This window comes from Schistocerca cancellata, chromosome 5 (genome assembly GCF_023864275.1).
Source record: "Schistocerca cancellata isolate TAMUIC-IGC-003103 chromosome 5, iqSchCanc2.1, whole genome shotgun sequence".
NCBI lineage: Eukaryota > Metazoa > Arthropoda > Insecta > Orthoptera > Acrididae > Schistocerca > Schistocerca cancellata.
In genome coordinates this window covers 588,907,802-588,933,026 of record NC_064630.1, presented here as the reverse complement: position 1 = coordinate 588,933,026, position 25,225 = coordinate 588,907,802, and the positions used below count along the sequence as shown (strand labels likewise).

The 25,225-nt window shown below is 37.8% G+C and overlaps 1 protein-coding gene across 1 annotated transcript in view; it reads left to right on the top strand.

The window, feature by feature from the left end:
- Nucleotides 1-25,225, top strand: part of LOC126188705 (carboxypeptidase B-like) — a 54,706-nt gene that overhangs the window by 11,038 nt on the left and 18,443 nt on the right. Inside the window, exons 2-3 of the mRNA XM_049930312.1 lie at nucleotides 5,185-5,272; nucleotides 7,235-7,380. Of these exons, the coding sequence (XP_049786269.1) occupies nucleotides 5,185-5,272; nucleotides 7,235-7,380 (234 nt within the window). The remainder of the gene's footprint in view (nucleotides 1-5,184; nucleotides 5,273-7,234; nucleotides 7,381-25,225) is intronic.

Sequence of the window (25,225 nt, the reverse complement as noted above, 5' to 3'; positions counted from 1 at the left end):
GAGTAGTATTCATACGGGAGCGGCCCATCCTTGTTATGCCAGACACCGAATCCCATCAAGCAAGCCACAACAGATCCACAGCTCGGACACGACGGGTCATCCATGCCACAGTGGCTTTGCCTTCTGCTGTGTCGGTGATATTACAACTCTAGCCCTGCTGCTGGCTGGGGTATGTGGTAACAGCTCGACTCCGTGGCGACAATACTTGTGATGTAAGCGCTAGGCCACTACCGGTCCGACCCACTTTCTTGAGGCTCTTACATTACCCCTGGCGGCATCTTTATTTTACCTAGCCGCGCCGAGTACACTACTTGCAGCACAACTATATAATTGAGACAACTCATACCAATACCTCGATGTAACATTTTGTATAGATATGAAACGAAATGGTCTTACAGGCTAAATCATAGGTGAAGGACCTGCCAGACTTCGATTTATTGTCAGGATACTGAAAGAATGCGACCGTTCTACAGAGGTATCTGCTTGCATATATCTTCCATGGCCAATCTAAGAATATTGAAGTATGTGGGACCCATACCATATGCCACTAACGGGAGACATTTATCGCTTGCGCCTTTGTCCCGCATTTTGCGCAGGGTTGGCGTGGTTAAATCTGATTTGGCATGTTAATTTGAAGGGGTTGCAGGATGACCTTCCTGCCGCCACCCCGTACCCCCCGGGACGGAATCAGAGTACCCCATATGTCTACGTCTAGTGGAAATCATGGAAAAGTGCGAATATGTTTCAAATGTCTGTGAGTCATGTAACTGAGGCGGGAAGTGGGGACCAACCCAGTATTCACCTAGAGGGATGTGGAAAACCGCCTAAAAACCACATTCAGTCTGGCTGGCACTCCGGCCTTTGTCGTTAATCCGACGGGCGGATTCGATCCAGGGCCGACGCGCCTACCCGAGTCCAGGAAGCAGGGCATTAGCGCTCTCGGCTAACCTGGCGGGTCCACTAACGGAAGACATTGAACGTATAAAAAGAAGGGCGACACGAAAGACCACAGGCTGGTTTGAATATCAGGAGAGCGTCGCACAAACTCTGAAAATTTGAACTGGCACACTCTTGAAGATAGAAGCAAATTCACCTCCGGGAGCCAATTTAAAAGGTTTAAAAAACAAGAACCAAATGAAAAGTTTAGGTGTTCTCTTTATCCCCTTCGTATCGTTTCAGTGAAGACAAGATTACACTATTTACAGTACACTCACAGCCATGTAAGCGTTCGCTCTCCCTATGCTTAGAAGCGCGACTAGAACGGGAAGGAACCCTAAAAGTGCACAGTACTGTCTGTCATGGACTTCACAGTAGTTTTCACAATACACTGAGATGACAAAAGCCATGGTATAGTGATACGCACGTTTAGAGGTGGCGGTAGTATTGTGTACACGAGGTATAAAAGGGAAGAGCATTGGTGGAGCTGTCATTCGTATTTGGATGATTCATGTGAGAAGGTGACCGACGTGGTTACGGTCGCACGACTGGAATTAACAAACTTTGAACGCGGAATGGTAGTTCGAGCAAGACGCATGGGACATTTCGTTTCGGAAATCGTTAGGGAATTCAATATTATGAGTTTCACAGTGTCAAGAATGTGCCGAGGGTACCAAATTTCAGGCACTACCTCTCTTCACGGACAACGCAGTGGCCGACGTTCTCCACTTAATGACCAAGAACACCAGAGCTAGCATAGAGTAGTTTGTGCTAACAGACTACATCACTGCGTGAAATAACAGCAGAAATCAGTGTGGGACGTACGATGAACGTATCCGATAGGACAGTGCAGCGAAATCTGGCGTTAATGGACTGCGCCAGCAGATGACCGACACTAGTGCCTTTGCTAACAGCATGGCATCTCCTACAGCGCCTCTCCTGAGCTCGTAACCATACAGTCTGAATCCTAGATGGATGTTAAAACGTGGCCTGGTCAGATGAGTCTCGATTTCAGTTGGTAAGAGTTGAGGGTAGAGTTCGAGGGGTAGGGTTCGAGGGTGACGCAGACCCACGAAGCCATGGACCCAAGTTGTCAACAAGGAACTTTGCAAGCTGATGGTGGCTCCATAATGGTGTGGTCGGTGTTCACGTGGATTGGACGCGTCCTATGGTCCAACTGAAACGGTCATTGACTGGAAATGGTTATGTTCGTCTACCTGGAGACCATTTTCAGCCATTCTTGGACTTTGTGTTCTGAAATAACGATGTAATGTCACCGAGCCACCACTATTCGCTACTGGTTTGAAGAAAATTCTGGACAATTCGAGCGAATGATTTGGCCATGACATCGCGTCGCACGAATCCCGTCGATAATTTATGGGGCATAAGCGAGAGGTGAGTTCGTATACAAAGTCCTGAACCGACAACACTTTCACAATTATGGACGACTATAGAGGTTCAGTATATCTGTAGGGGACTCCAACGACTTGTACGACAGTTGTCGTACTATGCCGGGCAAAAGAGACCCGACACGGTATTAGAAGGTATCGCATGACTTTTCTCGCCGCGGTATATGTATGTAAATGTAGATGTGGATGTAGATATTTATGACAGGGTGTAACTGCTGCGCCAGTAGCTCTCTGTAGTCCGTATTTTTCGAAGTGCAGGAAGGACGGCTGATTAGAGTTTAACGCTCCGTCGTTATCACGGTCGTTAGAGAAGGAGCACAAGCTCCGGATGCCAAAGGATAAGGAAGGAAACCTGCCGTGCCCCTTTCTTAGGAGCCATCCCGGAATTTGCCTGGAGCGGTTTAGGGAAATCACGGAAAAGCTAAACCTGGTTGGGCGGACGGGGGTATGAACCGTTGTCCAGCCCAAATGCGAGTCCATTGGTTGACTACTGCGCCACATCGCTCAGCAGCATTTTTCGATGCGTGCTTTCCATGACACTCTTTGCACGTGTTGCGACACCGTCTTAAATTGCAATGTGCGGGAAATAATGTGTCGATAACAGAAACGAGCTCTCCATACCTTGTATGTTTCCCATAGGTTTCTCTCGTTATAGTTAGGATAATGCTTGTTACGAAACACCTTTCTGCTGTTCTCCTCGAGCTACATCCTTCTGCATCATACGTTAAATCATGTTTACAAATTTCTGTGACAAATGATGCTTCATTTTTGACAGCCAATCGCAAATGTAAATCTCCATCCCAGATTCCTACTTACTGTTTTACTAAATAGGACTACCAACGTCGATGACACGTAGAGGTTTTTGTTGTAAAATCACTCGTTTTACATACTCGTGTGTCACAAGCATCCCTCATTCAAGACCTCAGTCTAACTGCAATATTAATTTCAGACTATTGACTCCCAGTTTGAAAATTCTCAGTTTAAGGTGCTCTAGCGGCTGTATAGTTTTAATCCAAATGCTGAGACACTGTTATTAGCAACTCACTAATACTACAATCGTGTTGCACAAGGACTGTTTGTGCGGTTATATATATACATATGAAGAATCGAAATGGAAAACATTCTATGTGTCATTAATAAAAAGAAAAAAAAAAAAGAAAACAAAACGCGTTCTCGGAATTCAGTTGCGTGTTTCTAGCTTTGATAGAGGTGGCAAATCATGTATAAAGTGAAACTTCCAGTCAGATTAAAGCTGTGTGCCGGACAGAGACTCGAACTTGGAGTTCGAGTCTCGGTCCGGCTCACAGTTTTAATCTGCCAGGAAGTTTCATATCTCAGCTGCAAAGTGAAAAATTTCATTCACGTAGAAAGTGTTTAAAACATGCCTTAGTAGATGGCTCATTGTCTTTGATCCAAGCTGTGCTTGCCTTTGGCGTTTCAAAATTTAAGGAATATGAACAGTGGTTCTTATTCATTACAGTTCTACTTCTTAAAAACGAAATTATTATTTCTGTGCTTGTATTATCACAAATAAAACTTAGTGCCGCAGTATTGATGGTATTTGGAAGAAAAACTTTCTTTTTATTTGGTTGAAATCACGTCTTTCACACCACTGCTATGTACAAAACACAAGTTCATTCTCGAAAACAAAACAGTTACCAATGAAAGTTAATGATGATTTCTAACTATATAAATAGCGCTATTTCCGATTTAGAAACGATGGGTCCGTCTTCACACGACTGTTTACTCTTGTAGTACATTTATTGTTGCTTACATTAGCTGTTGTCCAGTTTTCTTCCAACGAGTAATGTAAACAACAAGAAATGTAATATGAAGATGAACAGCCGTCTAGAGATTAACTTGTCGGTTAGAAACCCGTAACAGCGCTATTTATATAAATAAGTAGCATTATTATCACTGCTTGTTTGCTGTTTTCTTCTTTGCAAGAATCAGCCTGTAAATTCTTTCTTGTACAGTAGTAAGAAACAGCAGGGAGGAAAGCACAGCTCAAAAAGAAATGATGCACGTACCCCAAAACGGAATGGTTGATACCCTTTTCTTCTCCGCACGCACCTTGTTAGAAAAATCTGTACCATTTTGACGGAGATGCTCCTTGAAATGAAGCTAAGTCTTGCGACCGCTACGATGAACACTTGTGGGCGTAGCCTAACGTCATACCAAATACGCGTCGGTATTGTGACGTATACCTACATCTATAACAACATCCATACTGTGAAAAGCTCTGTGGAATGCATGGCATAGGTAACGTCTCACTTTCTCAGTCATTACGGATCTTTCCTCCTCCATTTGTGGATGGTAAGTGTAAAATTCCTTGTGCACGCTGTATTTATTAAAAAAGCCTATTACTGCATAAGCCAATCATTTACTGTGGAGCAACATTTGTAATTGTACCTTTCTGTTTGTAATGTATATCAATGTTTTGTAGGAGAAATACATATTTAAGAATTTTTAGCATATTGCCGCTGCCAACCGACCGCGTGGTGAAGAGATGCCGGGGCTGGACTTCAGTTAAGTAGTTTTAATTTGACATGGTACAACGGTACTATAGGTTTTAATTTTAATGGTGACTATGCCTTACTCTGGCATGCTATAGTAATTTTTTGCTTCTAAAGATGGCTAGATTAATTTAGTCGAAACCTGGTAAAGACTAGAAAATTTGCGCAACTGAAGCTGATTCTTCAAAATATTAAATATTAGAAATACATACGCTTAATGTTTATTTAAAAATTAAAATTTCCCCATCAGTGAGTGCTTCTGCTTGTACCCACACCTCGAAGACTTATACACTTCTACTTACTTGTGTTTTCATATCTCACAGGACCGAATGTGGAGGAAGACCCGATCCATTGAAATTACGGGATGCGTTGGAGTGGATGGTAACAGGAACTTTAATTTTCACTGGAATGGTAAGAGGAATTGCATATAGCATATGGAATTTTTATTTTATTGCCTAAGACTCAAACACACATAACACTTATTCCACAGAGCACAGGGTTATAACCTTCGTTAGTGTCACAAATGAAAATCATAAAATTGTAGGTGATTTACAGTATTAAGTTATTTGGTTAGCCAGTTTTCCTGTTACAAGACAGTCATTAGACTATAACAGAAGATCGTCATAAAACAAGATGTAGCGCTGGTTAACAACACTCCAAAAGACATCACACGTGGGGAACGAGAGGCAAATACAAAGTAAATCTCATCTTTGACAATGCAATAGTATCAAAAGTGAAAATATTAAAGCAGAATAGTTTGTAAATGTAAAGGGAACACAGCGGGAAAATACTAAGACAAAACATAAAGAAGACATGAGCAAAGCATTACACTCAAAAGAAGAGAAGATGTACATGTGGTAAAACAGCCCAATAACCTATACAACAATTTAAATGAAGTTAATATTTAAGTAACACAAAGTATGATAATATGAATCAAGATCACTTAGGAACGACTTGAAAAAGTTTTACATATGGAAGGTGATTTAGAAAAAGATTGAAAGGTATAATTGGAAATTGTAACAGGAAATGCAAAACTAAACTGTGTGTTAGTGGTTTGACTAATTAATCTTACTGCACGAAAAATGTACTTATAATCAAACAACAGAATACATGAAGCAGACATACAGTCACAGTTAAATAAATAAATGTAGGGAAAATGGAGGAATAGGAAGTAACAGACTGTGTGGAAAGAATTGGTCTCATATGAGGCTTGAATGAAGTTTAGGAGAAGGGAAGCATTAAGCGGTGTCTGGTCATTTATCGTTAGATGAGGACTTTGTGACAGATGTTTATTGAGTTCCAGGAGGTTCCAAAAGATTCAGTTTTTACCCTCTTTTAGCTAAGTGACGGCCGTGGGACTGTGACTGGTAGCTGTACCTTTCATATAAAATTATATACTCAATTAGATATAAACCGTTCTGTGTTGTCACCACAGTGTTTTTGGGGAAACTAAAACATTCAATGTGCGACTTGTTTCCAAAAACTGAAACGAGAATAAATATATCGCTCAATAACTAATTAGAGTGGATTAGATACATTTTTGGTTCTATAGATCCACTGTGATATAGAACGTGTCATGAAAGAAAAACAGATAATACCTAAGTACAAAGAAGAAAGAGAAATAGTTATGTCCCTTCCTCGGGTCCTAAGTGAAATGCCCCTCTCGGGAATCGCATGAGGCAAAAGCATTGTATAAATATTTTCATTAAATAAGTAACAACAAATGTGTTCAAAACATATAATTGTGCAATAAATCAAGTTGTTGTTGAATAATTTTTAGCCTATTGTAGTAATGCTTCTTGTAATGGTAACTCAGTTTACGACACTTATAACTCTGATTACATTACTGCACTCGATTTATGATGAAGTAAGGTTTTATGTAACATCCACATCTTTGGGTGTTATTAGTGATATACACATCATCCGGTTCTATTAAGAAACTCTCCAAAGGACCGTAAGAAATTAGACACCAATAAATCATTATCCTTTAGGCCTTAGGTTTTTAGCTCTCTGAATTTGTCTGAAGGATCTGATGCATTTCTGCTGCTGAGGACAATGAATTACCGCCCCATATTCCACCTTACCAACGGTCTTCAAGATTTTGTCTTGTCATTATAACAGCATGCCACAGTGGTGTGGGACAGAAACTTTGTTGTGTACCAGATGTAGACATGTACTTGCGCACACACACACACACACACACACACACACACACACACACTCACACACTCACTCACAATATGTTGCCCTGTGTAAGACACTATTTTCACCAAAATATGTTTTGTAACATTTTGTTCATTTAGGCCTAGAATGCTACCTGTATTATGCTGTATTATGTATTAATCTGCAAGCTGTACATTTCTACTTTTTCAGAGACGGGCTCCAGCAACGACCCCTGTTCTGACACTTATGCCGGGCCTATGGATTTCTCCGAGGTGGAGACCAGTTATCTGAGGAACCACATCAACAGGAACATCGATCGTATCAAGCTCTACCTTACGTTCCACAGCTACGGCCCTGTAAGTACTTAATGCACTATTTTCCAAAGTTATATAAAGTGCTACTTGGTAAACAGTATATTATAACCTAATATAGAACGAATATGAAGTTTTGGTGCTTCATAAGTAAATGAAAAACAATTGACATGGAGAAAATTAACGTTTTTCGAATGAGCAGTAGCATTTTGTTTGTAAGGAAAGAACTTTATTTATAGAAAATCAAAGATCTGTGTAATTTACATTGTCGCTTAAGAACAATTATTTCAGTCAAGTAAAGACCATTATCTTGTATACAATTATCAATTCTCTGCTAGAACTTTACTCATAACAGAGGCGGTGATCAATCGTACACTTCACTTTTTTAGTACAGCTTTCAGTTCCGTTAAACTTTGTATTTTCTTACATAAACAAACCAGTTCAAATGCCCTCACAAAGAAAAGCCACAAGTGGACAACTCTGATGTTCTGAGTGGCACGGCAAGTCATCAAAATGGGAAATGAAGTCTCCAGTGAAAATGTTCGACACAATTGACATGGCTGCATTTTAGATGTGTGATGTTGCATAATCCTTTTGAAAACAAAAATTTCTCACGTGCATCAGTCGTATTCACAATTCTAGAGAAAATAATGTGTTGATCATGCGTATGTAACGTACGGAGCTCATCGTCATTGTTGGACAGTCCTCCTGCAAAACGTTAGATCCAATTACGTCAGCAACGGCTACAGTACACCGCAAAGTCTCACGTGGAGGTCGCAGAGGACTATCATGAATTGCACAAGGCTTTTCAGGGAACTAAAAAACGATAATTCAAATGAAAATTGGCGCATCACTCGTAAACACAGCGGCATTTGAGTCTTCCTCAAAGACCTTTCTCCCATGCGCAGCGATGATTTCTCATTATTGGAAGTCCCTGAATCTGTTGGACGGATGATAACATTTTCCTCTCATACTCATAGTTTCTCGTCCGAGAACAGTGTGCATACTGGTGTATGAATCGTCTTCTGCTAATTGCTCCTCTCGTAATGGCTATGCTTCCATTGTTCTCGCTTTTTTCCAACAGGGCTTGGCGGCTTTGTTTACTGTTGTTCCTAAAAGCTGTAACCCACCACGTGATCGTAGTACGACTGGAAGCTGTGTGATTAAAAAAACGACGAAATATGCGCCACGTTACTGCACAGACTCAGCATTTAGCAATATGGTATGGCAACCAGACACGCGATGCTCTATAGCCGATTTTTCCATTGCTACTGAAATGGCAATCAGTCCGGAAGTGAATGGCAGTGAAGTATGTGCCATCTCAAAAAAATGGTTCAAATGGCTCTGAGCACTATGGGACTTAACTGCTGAGGTCGTTAGTCCCCTAGAACTTAGAACTACTTAAACCTAACTAACCTAAGGACATCACAGACATCCATGCCCGAATCAGGATTCGAACCTGAGACTGTAGCGGTCGCGCGGTTCCACACTGTAGCGCCTAGAACCACTCGGCCACTTCGGCCGGCTGTGCCGTCTCCCTCCCACCACTGACAGCTGTGTAGTAGCCAGTATAAAAACGTCCTTTTCCCATACGTCACCATGCATTTACTCTAGTTTTTAGTCCTGTCAGACTGGTAAATTTTTACAATGTTTCAGTCAAGTACTCTTCCGTTATCTCACTCAACCTCAAAACACTGAGTCGACATATTGTGTTGATTTAGCAACTTCATTGAACTTATTTTATTATACTGAGTACTGTTTCTATAATTCCACTGAAGTAGATATGATTTTCCGGTTCTGCGTCACCTGCCTTTGGTCACAATTTTTAGCCAAAATCATTTGTTCACCACAAATTAATTAAAGTAACGTGGGCAAGAGTAATTACGCGACCTCATCAGCGCACTGCACCACATGAAAGATAATATAGAAGAGTTCAGTCCTACATAAGCACATAACAGAAAATCTAAATCAAATCGCAAGTAAATAATGTGCCCATAGGTTTAAGAACAAAACTACAGACAAATTATCACCACCAAAGAAACAGCCGCCGGTTACTACGAACCTGCAATCATGCGATAAGTCACAAAGGCCTGAAACCTAATAGAAATCAGGCCCCATACAAACGAAGGCATTGAAAAGTTAAACACCGCCCAAATGGCGGGTTTGAAATAGAAATCAAGTAAGAACAAAAACGAAAATCGTAAGTAAATAACACAACACATCGATATGAAGACAAAAACAGGTCTCTCGTTCTATAGTTATCAAAATCGAAATAAATAAATCGTAAGCAAATCGCTTACATAGATACAAGTTAAATCTAAATATCATAACAACTAATCAAACAACCTTTCTGCTCCACTGTTCCATGTATACAATTAATGGCGGAAAATGAAAAACAGAAGAAAATTTTGAAAAATCCATGGGGTACCCTCTTTGATCCTCAAAAATGTCCGAAAATTATTAATTTATTTTCGGTGAAGATAAAAATTGAAAGACCATAAATAAGTTTTCTTATATAATAAATGCAATGTCTAATAATATAAGTGAAGAAAGTAATAATGGTATGAATGAGAGAATGAATGAGAGTGTGAACAGAGCAGCATTTGAAAGTATGTCCGTAAATAAACTACAACAATTATCTAAAGCCAATAATATTCGTGGCTATAGTACTTGCAACAGAAACAAACTAATTCAACAACTAACACAATATCACAACACGCCTGACCAACTAAAACACATCTATGACATGACTGTTTTAGAACTTAAATCCTATTGCAAAAATAGCAACATTCGAGGTTATTACAAATTTAATAGAGGAGACCTCATCAGGCATATTATTAATTCGAATCCTCAACCAAGTTCCTTAACACAAATGCCCTTTTACTATGACACAGATCAAACCACATTTATTAAGCCCACAGCACGAGATCGACTTAATGTAGCGATGAAAGATAAGGCATTCACTGAAAAAATTAAAAGCACATTTGAAACATGGACGTTTGAACAAACATCAAAACAAAAAAGGATCCAGTGGTTTCATTTATAAACAGGAAACTAATGCTCTAACTAAGAAAATCGAAAGTGCACTACATAAGCACAACGCTCTTAAAGTTATAGTATAACTAACATGTGATTACATTAAAGGCAGAGAGGTGCAAGAGTTCAACTTCAAAACCCCAAACGATAAGATTTTAGAATCAACCAACCTAAGAGTGTACATACACTGTATTAAAGACAAACTCTTAAGAGAAATGAGTGAATTTCAAGGTCGAGGATCAGGTTGGTCATTACACAAAATTAAAACATTTTGAACGAAGAATTAATCAGTATACACCATATTCAGGAGCAACTTACTTTGATTTACCATATCACATCAAGTCCAAAAGGCGGTACTAAACATAATGAATAAAGATGATAAGTGCTTTCTGTATTGTTTGAAGGCTCACTTGAATCCATTAGATGGTTTATCAAATCGAACAAGAGTACATCAACATTAGAACTGATATCGACGAAGCATTAAAAGACATTGAATTTCCTGTAGCACTTAAAGATATACCAAAGATTGAGAAAGTATTAGGATTACAAATCAGTGTATTTGGTTATGATGAAAAACATATAATTTATCCACTATACCCACACAAAGGAAGACTACCAGCTGAAATTCCTGTAGATCTATTACTAGCAACTAAAGATGAACAAAAACACTATTGCTTAATTCATAACCTACCACATTTAGTTTCATCTCAAGTAAATAAAAACGAACACAAGAAACATATATGTAGAAGTTGTATGCTGTGCTTTAATGATGAATCTAAACACAAAACTCATATGCAGGACTGTTGTAATAATGAAACTGTTAAGATTGTAATGCCAGATAAAGGAAGCCAAATCTTCTTTAAGAACATTCAAAACACAATGACCATACCATATGTTATTTATGATGACTTCAAATGTTTAACCGCTAAGATTGATCCCGACACACAAGACACCACCAAGAAAACTAGATGTGACCAAAAGCATGAACCATGTAGTTATGCATACTGTATTATTAGGAATGGCATATTTAGAAAGTTTAAGCATGGCAGAGGTTCGGAGGTACCAAAGAAGTTTATTCAAAACCTAACAGAATAAGCCAAGAAGATGCATAAAGTGTATAAAAACGTTGTACCACTAGAAATGACTGAAGAAAATGAATTACAATTTGAATGTTCTGAGAACTGTACATACTGCAATTGTGAATACACAGAAAAGAATATAAAAGTTCGTCATCATGATCATATAATTGGTAAATTCATAGCACTCACATGTAACGAATGTAATTTGAAGCCAAAAGCACCAAATTTTGTTCCTGTCTTTATGCATAATCTTAGTGGTTATGATTCTCGTCTGTTTGTTAAAGAACTAGAATGCACAAATGAAGACATAGAAGTTACTCCAAATAATGAAGAAAAATACATATCATTTAGCAAGAATGTTAAAGAAGGTGTGAAGTTAAGGTTTGTCGACTCATTTAGGTTTATGCCTAAATCCTTTGCATCACTCATTAAGAATCTGCAAGCGGAACAAATGGCTATTACAAAACGGTTTTTCGATGATGAGGCATTAAAACTTGTAACTGGAAAAGGTGTTTATCCATATGACTATATGAACTCTTGGGACAAGTTTAAAGAAACACAACTTCCAACTGTAGAAGCCTTTTACAATAGCATTGAACAAGAATACATATCAAATGAAGATTATAAACATGCAGTAAATGTTTGGAATCACTTTAATTTACAGAATATGGGCGAATATCACGACTTATATTTAAAGACTGATGTGTTACTACTTGTTGATGTCTTTGAGTGTTTTCGAGCTACTTGTATGAAAGCTTATGATCTCGATCCAGCACAATATTACACAAGTCCAGGTTTAGCATGGGATACAACGTTGAAAATGACTAAAATAAAATTAGACATGATAACAGATTATGATATGATTCTAATGATTGAAAAAGGAATAAGAGGTGGTATATCACAATGCTGCCGAAGATACGCTCAAGCAAATAACAAGCACATGAACAACTATGATCCAACACAAGAAAGTACATAGATTGCATATTTAGATGCTAACAACTTATATGGTTGGGCAATGAGTCAATATTTGCCATACAAAGATTTCAAATGGTTAACGAGAGAACAAATAAAACAACTTGACATCAAACGTATACTGAGGAACAACGACACAGGTTGCATCTTAGAAGTTGGTTTAGAATATCCACAAGAATTGCACAATCAACAAAAAGGCTTTCCATTAGATTTAGAGAACATGTGCTCCCAATTCAAAACAGCCAAAACTGCGTGGAAAATTATACAACAAAGAGAAATACGTTATACACTATAGAAATTTACAAAAGTGTTTAAAATTTGGACTGAAACTAAAGGAGATACACAGAGTTATTAGCTTTAAACAGTCTGATTGGCTAAGCAAGTATATAGATCTAAACACACAGATAAGAACCAAAGCAACAAACGAGTTTGAAAAGGACTTCTATAAATTGATGAACAATAGCGTTTTTGGTAAGGCAATGGAGAACATACATAATCGAGTTGACATACGACTAGTAGCCGATGGAAGGAAGTGTGCCAAGCTTATATCAAAACTAAACTTTAAAGATCAAACTATATTAACCGAAGATCTAGTTCTTTCGCACATGAATAAAACCAAAGTGCTCTTTAAAAACCCTATATATGTTGGGATGAGTATTCTAGAATTGTCTAAAGAGCTTATGTATGACTTCCATTATACCACAATGAAGCCTAAATATAGAGAAAACATAACTATTTGCTACAAAGATACAGACAGCCTGAGCTACCATATAAAGACACAAGATTTTTACCAGGATATGAAAAATATGATTAACCACTTTGATACAAGCGACTATGCGAAAGATAATCCATACAACATACTACAACTTAACAAGAAGGTCTTAGGCAAGATGAAAGATGAGCTAGCAGGAAAGGTTTTGACTGAGTTTGTTGGTCTGCGATCAAAGATGTATGCTATAAAGTATGGTGACAAAGAGGCTAAGAAGGCTAAAGGTGTTAAGGCAGGCACAGTAAGGAAAAATCTTGATTTTACAGACTACAAAACATGCCTACTGCAACAGACCGAAATTAATAGAAGTATGAAACTTATTCGAAGCAAACGACATGAAGTCTACACAGTTGAATTGAAGAAGCCAGCACTGAGTCACAAAGATGATAAGTGATACAAACTACCAAATGGAATAAACACATTGCCTTGGGAACACTATGAAATTGAGAACCAATTAAATCAACAATGAATGTCCATATCTAAATCTTACCTTTATGTTATTTACCATTTTTCTCTCTCTCTGTCTCTCTCTCTCTCTGTCTGTCTCTCTCTCTATCTCTCTCTCTATCTCTCTCTCTCTCTCTCTGCGTGTGTGTGTATGTGTGTGTTTTAGTATTAGTGCTTTTATAGGTGTTGCTTATAAAAGAGACCATGTGGTACCCCCTTTGACCCTCAAAAATGACCAAAAATGAAATTAAAAATCATTTTTAAGCTTATAATAAAGGAATGATAAAACTCTGCGGAAACATAAGAAAGACAACCTGATTGCATTGGTACAGAGTAAACAAAACACCATTGATAAACTCTTAATGACTATGCCCAATGACAAACTAGTTAAGCTTTATGATGATGAAGAAATAAGACATGATGTAACGAAAACACTTAGAACTACGAACATTAAATGGAAAAAAGTGTCAATATACCCTAACCTTTCAGAAGACTTCATAAGAGAATTTGAAAATGAATTAGATTGTCCTGGAATGTCATATAGTCAAAAGTTCACAGAAGCCTTTATAAGAGAATTCAATCACAAAGTCAATTGGCATGGTATTGACAGATCACAAAAACTAAGTGAAGATTTCATAAGAGAATTTCAAGATAAAGAATTCAATTGGTTACATTTCATTACTCAACAAAAGTGTCAGAAGATTTCATTAGAGAGTTTGCATATAAATGTAAGTCACTGAGCTGTTGGCGAATAATTCTAGTGTGAAGAAAATTTTTTTTCAGAACAGGTTTTAAGAGATTTCAGTAGCAAGTATGATATTGAATTGTGGAATGTAGTTCGTCAAAATCAAAAGTTAAGTGAACAATTCAATAGAGACTTTAAAGATCAAGTTGACTGGACAGCTGTTAGCTATAAACAAGAGCTTTCAGATGAATTCATTATAGAGTTTGCAGATAAACTTAATTGGCATGCTTTAATAAGTAAGAACAAGGTATTGAGTGTTGTAATCGAGCAACTCAATCACAATGTCTATAAAAACGTTGGAAAAAATAGAAAACCTTGTAGTGTATGTTTGTTCGTTAATTGTCATTCTAATAAAGTAGAAACAGTTTGCAATCATTTTTTCTGTGAATCATATTTAGAAACCTGGTAACAAAATAACAACACCTGCCCATTGTGTAGATGCATTTTAAGATATGGGTCTTACACACAAGAACCTGAAGAGAATGAAATTATTGTTAACAGGGTGCTTTTTGATATTGATGATGGATTTGATTTTGATAATCCAACTATTTCTGAAGATGAGTATGGTATTCATGAAGAAGAAGCGGTTTCACATTGAACATCACAAAAACAAAACTGAAATTAAAAAAATATTTTTACTCTTATAATAAATAGTACCATGGAATCTGTTATCACTAAACTCAATGCAATAGGTAAACCAAATATCCCATTCAAGAGCCTAAATGAACTTCCACTAAACAAAACGCTATTAATCAAAAAGACTGAACTACTCAAAACTAAAATTGGTGCTAAGATCGTTGTTTACATAGACAACTATAAGGTATTTTTACCTGAATGTTACATCAAAGCGTTTGATAAAAAAACCAGAAAAGTAATTAACGATGGTAAAGAACAATTATATCTTGTCTATGGAGGTAAAATCAATTTGAATGACAGTAGAAGTTTTCACAAGATTGAATTCACAGAAAAATCAAACGAAAAACAATCAGAACCAGAAATTAGCGATAGTGAGTAACTGCTTTTTTTAGTTTTAAATTTGTATATGCTTTTATGGTATTAACCATCAAAGCCTGAGCTTAACTGTGTTTACGTAAAACCTAACCTTTCATAACTGCCTTTCAAGCACAGCCTCGAGCTGTTTTGTAATAAGATGTTTTTGTGTTTAAGCCTTTCCATTTCTATTTCCGTTTTGAGTTTGCCTATTGTTATGTTTTTCAGTTTAAGTTGTGATCTAAGCCGGTCTCGTTCGTTTACTAATTTTTGAAGGTCGAAGCCATACTTGTCGTTTAATTCTTCGTAATATTCTATTGTCCTTATGAGTTGTTTCTTATTAGGCACAATTAGCTCTTTGAAGTTCCTATAATCAATCTTTTCACCTAATGTGTTAAAGCGTTTAGAGATGGAGCTTTCTGCGTTTGTTACATACAGCGGATCAATGTAAGAAAAGCATTTAAGAGTTAATATATTTTAATGTGGTCTTTTGTTCTTTCTTCTAAGTCTTTCGTTTTACCATATTTACACTCAATGCAGTTATCATCAATAACATCATTAATGCAAAACTCCTTGCGAAGATCTTTAATGGTACCTAATGAAAACAAATAAACACAAGAAATAGGATTAGTTGCTGTCTTTAAAACAGCTGTAATATGTGCTGGGGTAGCTTCTTTTGATCTTAGTTGTTTGTTCTCTCCTTCTAGTTGTTTAATTCTATTTGTTAGTTGGTATTGACCTGTCTTTCTTATTGATGGTAAAACTTTCTTGTAAACCAAACCTTGAAAATTTTCTGCTTCTTTCATGTTAGACTTCATAAGTAAAGAATATAGACCAGGTTCATTGATGAAGATAGAGTGAGGTTGAATATTTAAAGGGGGTAACTATGCGTTACCCCTTTGTGTCCATCTATTTAAAGGGGGTAACGAATCACTACTCCTTAATTGTGTATATGTTTCTTGGTATTTGGATTTCATGCGATCTTTAATTGCTTTGTTTGTGTTTGTGTACTGCATCTGCTGCATATTTGCCTTTAAACCATATCTTAACATCTTGGTCTTCATTAACTTTTGTTTCTTCATTTAAAGGGGGAGCAAGCCGCTCCCCCCTTAGTTGTTCGAATGTTTTTTGATATTTAAGTTTGACATGACATCTAATTGCTTCACGCATATTAGATCTTTACATCATCATCGTTTTCTTCAATAATAAAACTCATAGTTTTGGTTTTAAAAGTAAATAAGTTATTCTGTAAATCAATCAGACTATCCATTTATTATCTAATGAATTAAAAAAAATTGTTTGTGCTTTTATGGAACAAGAAACCAGAAGCAGAAAAGTTTCAAGATACTGTTACGTTTACATTACATTTACTTTTTTCGTGTTACGTCTATTTTATGTTTACGTTTTTCACGTTGCGTTTACGTTACGTTTACGTTGTGATTACGTTTTTTCGCGTTACATTTAAATTGTATTTACGTTTTATTTTGTATAATAAATGGTTGGTAAAATGAAGAATCCTTATTATGTAAATAAAGCACGAGAAGCAATTAAAGTGAGAGAATATTTAAGGGATAGGTTTAGAGGATTTACAAAAAGAGTTGATGAATATGACAAACACAAAAAACAGGAACAACCTATGATTGATGCAATTGGTAACCTTGGTGAACGACTTGAAAGTAAACTAGATAAAGCTCTTGAGGATAAAAGTAAAGACCTTATTCCATTTCAATTTAATACAAGTGATGATTTGGGAATCAATAGAACGAATTGGAAGTAGATAATGTGCTTATTGTAAACGATGAAGAAACTAAGAAAAGAGAAATGAAATACATAGCAAGTCAAATGGCTTATGATTATCAACAAGATGATGAATCATAAGGACTAGCAACTCCAAAACCGAAACCAAAACCAACTTTTATAGGAACACGTTTACTGAGATACCTGAACAACTGTAATGACGAAATTTTCGGTTTAAAATCAGTTGGCTCTGAAAAATATGTTGGTGATGAACCTGTAAAATTTAACATATTAACTATTGAAGGAAGACACTACGATTATTTAACTGTTCAAAGAAAAGAATATCAAGCCACTGACAGTTTAATGAATCTTCTTACTCAAAAGTATATTACTTTGGATGATCTTGATGGTAAATTTGATCAAGATGATTTACAAAATTATGCAGAAATCTTACTTGAATCAAACGCAATTTTTTGTAATGGGAAGCCTAGATCGAGCAGAGGGGCAAAATACAAATCAATAATTGAGCACATTCTAGGAAAACACTGTAGAAACGATAGTAGCTCAGAATCAAGTTTTGATACTAGTACTCCAAGACCAAAGAGAGGTAAAGGTTTTGTTAAAGGGTATAATGAGCTACCAAACGAATACATTTGGATGAACGACGTTAGAGACTTAATTGATCGTCTGGCTGTTATTGATGGTGAAGAGAAAGCAGGAAACATTAATTTTCGAAATGAGAAAGTTGCAATAATGAAAATGTTAACGTCGAAGTTTAACGATTTTGTGATTAATAGTCCTAAGGGTACATCATACGTTATAAAATTCTTTACCACCATCATTCTGGGAAAATAAGAAATATGGCAAAGGAATAGTTAATTGGTCTTTGAATGATCTTAAAATGCCTGAGCTTCACATTCCTGGTTATAACTACTGTGGTCCGTTTACATGCTGGAAGAACGATTAAACAGAGGAGATGTAGGAATTAATAGGTTAGATGAAGCTTGTAAAGAACACGATATAGCTTATCACGAGAGTAAAGATTTAAGTAAGAGACATGAGGCAGATAAAGTCCTACAAGATAAAGCGTTGGCTAATGTTTTTAGTAAAGATTCTGATTGGGATGAAAAGTTAGCATCGGCTGGTACCGCAGGTGTCATGTACACGAAAAGGAAAATGGGCTGGGGTCTGTAAATAATTGTTTGTTAAGTTTAGTTTAGGATGTTTTTATGGGCGAATCCATAAAAGCCGGTTTTAATTAGAGGCACTACAATGTTCTGCTGCGTAATCGGTAAGAGGAAACGATAGCTGTCAACCTTGGCGTGCATTTTGCGCTGTGCGTGATGCAACCAGCTAGTGACCTTGTTAGCCTTGCTATCTCTCACAGCTGCACGGTGCTGATTCATACACTGCGACACGTACCAGCTTTGAGTTTCCGTCAACAGATGGCTCTGATATTTGTTCCGTTTGAGGCAATATGAAAACATTATTCACTTTAAACTCAAATTAATTATTTTTAAAGCTGTTTTCAGTATTCATACTAACATTTGCACAGAGCTTACATTTCGTCTCTTCAAATGAAATACAATAATGTGAAGGAAATTATATATTTACGTCCAGAATATGCTGATGAAAGTAGCGCTTTTTGAATATACTTTATCACTAGAATACCAACTATATATACAAACTGCAAAGGACTACTTGTCCTCCCGGTTGCCACAGGCCGGGAGTTGAGCTGACCACTCAAGCTATGGGGATCATGGTTGGTCAAGACGCTGCTGTCTGGAGCTCTGCCCCCTCAATTAGAGACGACGGGTGACGCAAGCGGAAGGTCAGCTAGCATCAAGTCGCTGGGAGACGAATTTGGACTACGAGAAAACTTCGAAAAAACCCCAGAGGGTAAAGACGAGATAAAGAGAAGTTGGAATAACTTCCTCTGGGGTTTCCTTCAATGGCGCCGAAGGTTTTTGCCGTTTTTGAGAATGATTTTCAGATTTGATTTATTTTAATTTCATTATTGTACTGTGAACTTGTTCATTTCGTTTGAATTGTTTATGGTTGTTCTTTTTAAAGGCTGCTCCCTGTTTAGAAAGAGAACCGTGTTTCAAACGGTATGGTTTATCTGCTTCTTTCATATTAGCTTTATAACTAAAGAATACAAGCTGGGTTCATTGATAAAAGTAGCATGAGATTGATTATTGGAAGGGAGTCTATAGTATAGACACCTTGAACTAGAAGGGAGTCTACAGTATAGACTCTTTAATGCTTCAAATGTTTTCCGATTTTTTTGTCCTTTGTTGTTTGTTTATTTGAAGAGAGTAGCGAATTGCTACCCTATGTCGTATGTTTATTTGAAGAGAGTAGCGAATTGCTACCCTTTTTTGTTTGTTTATTTGACGAGAGGAACGATTCGTTCTCCTTTATTTGTGTATATGTTTTTTGGTAGTTAGATTTAACGTGATCTCTAATCTGTACATAACCGTCTTAAACAATAATAATGAAGTGCACATTTTTCGATTTTGTTGGCGGGGTTTAATTCATTCATTAGTTTAAAATTAGAGAATAGAGAATATAAGCCAACTCGTTAATAAAAATGGTTCTTCTTTCGTTAAAATTATACTTGTCGTTTTTGGCTGGATAGACCCGTCATTTTGACTGCGTAGACCAGGCGCTTCACCAGGTCTCACTTGTTCGTGTGTTTTATTATTTTCTATGTCTACATGTTTCCTAATTGCTTGATCCGTATCTGTTTATTCAAGTATATCAGTCATATCTTTACCATGGAGTGTGCAAGTGTCTGTTCTATTTGGTTTCAGGCCTTTGTGACTTATCACATAGTTGCGGGTTCATAGTAATGGGCAGCTGTTTCTTTTTTTTTTTTTTTCTTTTTTGGTGGTGATCATTTGTCTGTATTTTTATTCTTAAACCTATGGATACATTATTTACTTACTATTTGATTTCGATTTTCTGATTTAGATTTGTTATGTGCTTATGTAGGACTGAACTCTTCTATATTATCTTTCATGCGGTGTGGTGCACTAATGATGTAGCGTAGTTATTCTTGCTCATGTTACTTTAATTAATTTGTGCTGACTAAATGCTTTTGGCTAAAAATTGTGATCAAAGGCAGGTGACGCAGAACCGGCAAATCACATCTACTCACTGAATTTACAAAGCCTGCAGTTAAGATGGAAATAATGAAGCAGTTCACTACGCCCTATCAGTCTAAAAAGTTTTGATGCTGGATTAATAAAAATAGAGAAACGTTAAGATTGTGATTTTGATGCTTCGGGGTTTCTAGATAGTCTTCACTCACTTGAGTACAACGCACTGAACGGTCATACAACCATGTGAAATGTTACATAACACGTTCTTTGGGATGTTGTTCAACTCGCTTGTCGCATTGGGTCGAACACTGTTGTCAAAGCATTGACTTTTCATGTGAGTTTCTGCCTTTTGTCCTTTTGTGGTAGGCTCACGTTGATATCACCAAAGAGTTGTCCGCATTTGCCATTTCAGTCAAGTGGTGGTAGGTGTACTTACCATTGCCTGTCTGTTGGGGAAGTTAAGCTAGGCTATTCCCTTGGTGCTCTTCAAGAGTAGTAGCCTTTGTGTCGGCACCAGGTTTCAACCTCTCCCTTCTCTCATCATCTTTAGTGTGAACACGACGCTAACTTCTCCACACATACACCACAGTTACCTACACTTAACGGAAACACTTCAACACACAGCTCTCACACTTCTCGAAGGAAAGGTATCTGCTGCCGCGAAGGATAGGAAGAAACCGTTCCAAGTCTGGCGCTGAATCTGCACTTCCGTGTTTCCTATCCATTCATGCCATACGAATTTACTTTTATTTTATTGTTTTCGTCTGGGTGTCGAGGTTTCTAGGGCAAAGTTTGAACACACTTTTATCTTCTTCATAACATTTCGGACAATGTCTTCAAAACATTCTGGAAAATGTCTTGGACATTCGATTTAGAGATGATGTCTGGGAGACTAGGTGTGAAGGACAGAGTCTAGACAAACTTTTATCTTCTTCATAACATTTCGGACAATGTCTTGAACACTTGACTTGCAGATCTTCAGTTCGTTGCTCCATCGCGATTTGTGATGCAAGAAAGCTGACAAATTATAGTGGCACATCCACTACGTAACACTGTCTGCTCACAAGTGAGTGGCCGAATACACGTCTGTTGTTTACAGTTGTTAGTTGAAGCTGTCGCCTAGTTACTCCGCTGATGTCGCGTACATGGCAGAGTAAAACCAGCTCCGCAACGTTTTGACGTACGGTGTATACAGCACCTCCTGAAAGCACATCACAATGTTCAATATATTGTGATCATGTAACTTATGCTTATGGTACCCTTACTTTCAACCTGTTATGTTGCACCTTTCTGTAAAAGACTTAACTCTGAAGCGAATGATGGTAATATCATCTGAATAGTTTGCTTCTAATGAACTATGAGTTATGTATAAGTCTCAAGAAGATTAAAACCGTGTTTTGGGCTGATTCTCAAATTTCGCTCTCAGTATCTCAAAATTTTGTTCCATGGATTATGCAGACGCCACTCGTAAAGCTTTTCCCATGAAAGGCAAAGCTCTGTGATTGACCCTGGTTTAACGAATATATGAGGTGTATTCAAAAAGTTAGCATCTTTCGGTCAAGACAAAATAATCATTCATTAGAAAAAGATTTTATTTGAGATTTTAGTTAGCTACAAACCTTTTTAAAGTATCCGCACATCACTTATCATAAGGTTTCAATATCTTCTTCAATCCCTCGGCACGGAAGGCGCTCGTCATTTTAAAACCATTGTTTAACGTGCAACAAGATCTAATATTTGCTGGGTGCGAGGTCGGGGCTATAGCACGTGCGTACGAAAAGTTTCTAACGAAAATCCGGAACTGTCCTTAGTATGGCCAGTAGTCAAGTATCACACGTCGTATTTGGATAGCCAGCCGTTGTGTCCGAGCGGTTCTAGGCGCTTCAGTCTGGAACCAAAAAAATGGTTCAAATGGCTCTGAGCACTATGGGACTCGACTGCTGAGGTCATTAGTCCCCTAGAACTTAGAACTAGTTAAACCTAACTAACCTAAGGACATCATAAACAGCCATGACCGAGGCAGGATTCGAACCTGCGACCGTAGCGGTCTTGCGGTTCCAGACTGCAGCGCCTTTAACCGCACGGCCACTTCGGCCGGCTAGTCTGGAACCGTGCGACTGCTACGGTCGCAGGTTCGAATCCTGCCTCGGGCATGTTAGTTAGGTTTAAGTAGCTCTAAGTTCTAGGGCACTGATAACCTCAAATGTTATGTCTCATAGTGCTCAGAGCCATTTGAACCATTTTCGTATTCGGATAGGTCCTTGTACACCCAAACATCGAATTGTAGCACACATTTTCAAAGTCAGTATTGGATGTTTATCTGACCTTTCTTCATTTAAATACACCGCCTGACAAAGAAAGTGAACCATCCAGAAGGGAAGGAGGAATCTAAAAGGGATTTTACTGCTTGAGAGGAAATGTAATGATATTTCGGTGTATCTCTATTGTGGGATCTTTAGGATATGTTATGTCACAGTATGACATTATGTTGAGAACTGGAAAACAGTATGCTGCTTGGTATTTCATTTTGGTATATAATATCGTGTCCTGAGAGGGAGTTAGAAAGACACGCGCAAAGAGCGACAGGGAGACTTACCTCGTTCGAAGTCTTCGATGAGGAACGGCTTGTGGACTGGCTACTGTTGCCCCGACCTGGGCTGAAAGTAGACTATTGAGTGGTATAGAGCACGGAACTCGGTAGGATTCGCTCGGGAACTGGATGTAAATCATGTACTGGTAGGAAGGAATACACTCCGTGGAAGTGCCTCCTGTGACATTCCCTATATATAAGGGACTATTTACAAGTATGCAGAAGTGCTTGTATTAGATTGCACTACTGTTGTCTTCAAAGTACAAGTTATACTATGGCGGAGGCTAGTGAATCTTTCTAAGTATTGCCTGGTCCAAATAATACAAGTCCAGCCCTTGACCCCGAGGGACACGGTGGTGGTGTCCCAAACAACTGTCGATCTGCTCTCCCCTCCAGTCAGTGGTTGGCCTGTTTATAAGGAGCCGTTGCACACTGCACCAACCTTCTGGAGTGTCCCACGATGACTGTGTCGACTGCGATCGTCATGCGGCAACCGCATGACGTCCGCCGTAGTTTCCCGTCGTATTCTTGTCGGCGCTGGTGCCTGTACCGTTTAATGGTCAAGTTGCTTAGCTCATCAGTTGCCTCGTAACGCTCCAATATCGCTTCTTGTTAGCTGATCAGACACTGGATAGCGGCACCTAACTAGTCACACAAATATTTCACTTCCTCTCTCCAAGAAACGATTTCCCAACTTTCTTACTAACTTAAACTGAATACTTTACTATTGAATATTTTACCCATCCTGACAATAAGCTTATTTCAGCTTTACTGCCTTCATCAGTACATGCACTGACGTTGTAGATAGACATATGTTAACTCTGAGTAAACCATTATTGCTGTCTGTATTTGTTGGTTGTAATAATATTATTCTCAGCAACGTTTTAAAGCTGTTCAATAACGTGCTGTTGCATGTGTATTACAATTCGTTTTGTACTATCTGACACCTATAGAATTCAAGGTTGACACTAGCTGTTCTCTCAAAGAGTGAATAAATTTAACATACTGTACACAAATATGCGAAGAAATCCACTACTGTTCTGTTGCACTATTGGCGAGAGATCACTGATAAACGTGAGGAACTGCCAAATGGAAATCTGTAGTGTGTGCATGAAGTACCTACAGAATAACCAATGGACACACGTAAGGAATAGAAAATTGAAGGTAAAGCATAAATCACAACCATATCTTTGTAAATAGTTAGATATTTTAAATATGCCGCCAGGAAACACTACAGATCTCCTAACAGAACATGCATAATTAAATAATTTTCTTTGTGTTATAGACCACTGGTGCATAGGACGAATAGACAAATTTTTATTATCCACATGATAAACATAATAATCATCAACTAGTTACCCAAGCAAGTAATTCGAGCTCTTTCCTGATCAATCACTGATAGGCAATGTAGTAATGGAGAAATAAGCAAATGCGAGTATTTATTAATAAAAGATATTATATTCTGAACAGAAGTGACAAATATTAATCTCACTGCAAAAAGTCGGCATCATTATGTACAATATGTTTCATTGTAAAACATATAAAAAGCAATACTATCTGTGTCAGATTAATTTTTTAAACTTATTTATTTTACAAAATTTATTTGAAAAGAATGGTAGCAGTTATAATGTGATCTTCGTTTACTTTTTGACTCCATATGTGTTTAGCACAAACATAAACATCACTGAATGTGATGAAAAAGCCGCTTATAACTGTCCACGCAAAAGAACGCCTGGTAAATAGAATCCTGCCTTTTGAAGTGTTTGACCTTATGATTTATCAATGGTCATTGCCAAAGCTACTTCTGTGGTGAATTGTTGTCTTATGTTAAGGAAAGGCATGGCTGGATCATGAGGTGTGAGGTTAATATGGAGTATGAGCACAGTTTATCGGAGTCAATGAGTTTAACAGTCATGAGGTACTTGCATATGTGAGTTACCACTAATCTTACAACATTAGTAAATGTCAGATTAGCGTTAAGAATTCAATTTAACAAAATACCAGTATTTTTCTTTCAAAGCAGATGATAAGGTGATAAACCGGACGAACTGAAAGAGTTCAAAAATTCTGTGTGGTACAAATGAACATTATTTATTTCTTCGAGTAGGACGGAATCGGCCGGCCGCGGTGGTCTAGCGGTTCTAGGCGCTCAGTCCGGAACCGCGCGACTGCTACGGTCGCAGGTTCGAATCCTGCCTCGGGCATGGATGTGTGTGATGTCCTTAGGTTAGTTAGGTTTAAGTAGTTCTAAGTTCTAGGGGACTGATGACCACAGATGTTAAGTCCCATAGTGCTGAGAACCATTTGAACCATTTGAGCCAGGACGGAATCAGAACTGACATAAGCCATTGTCGCTCCAGGTAACAATTTGGAAACGACTTATACACTATCTGTTGTACAATCATAATTTTTTGACGT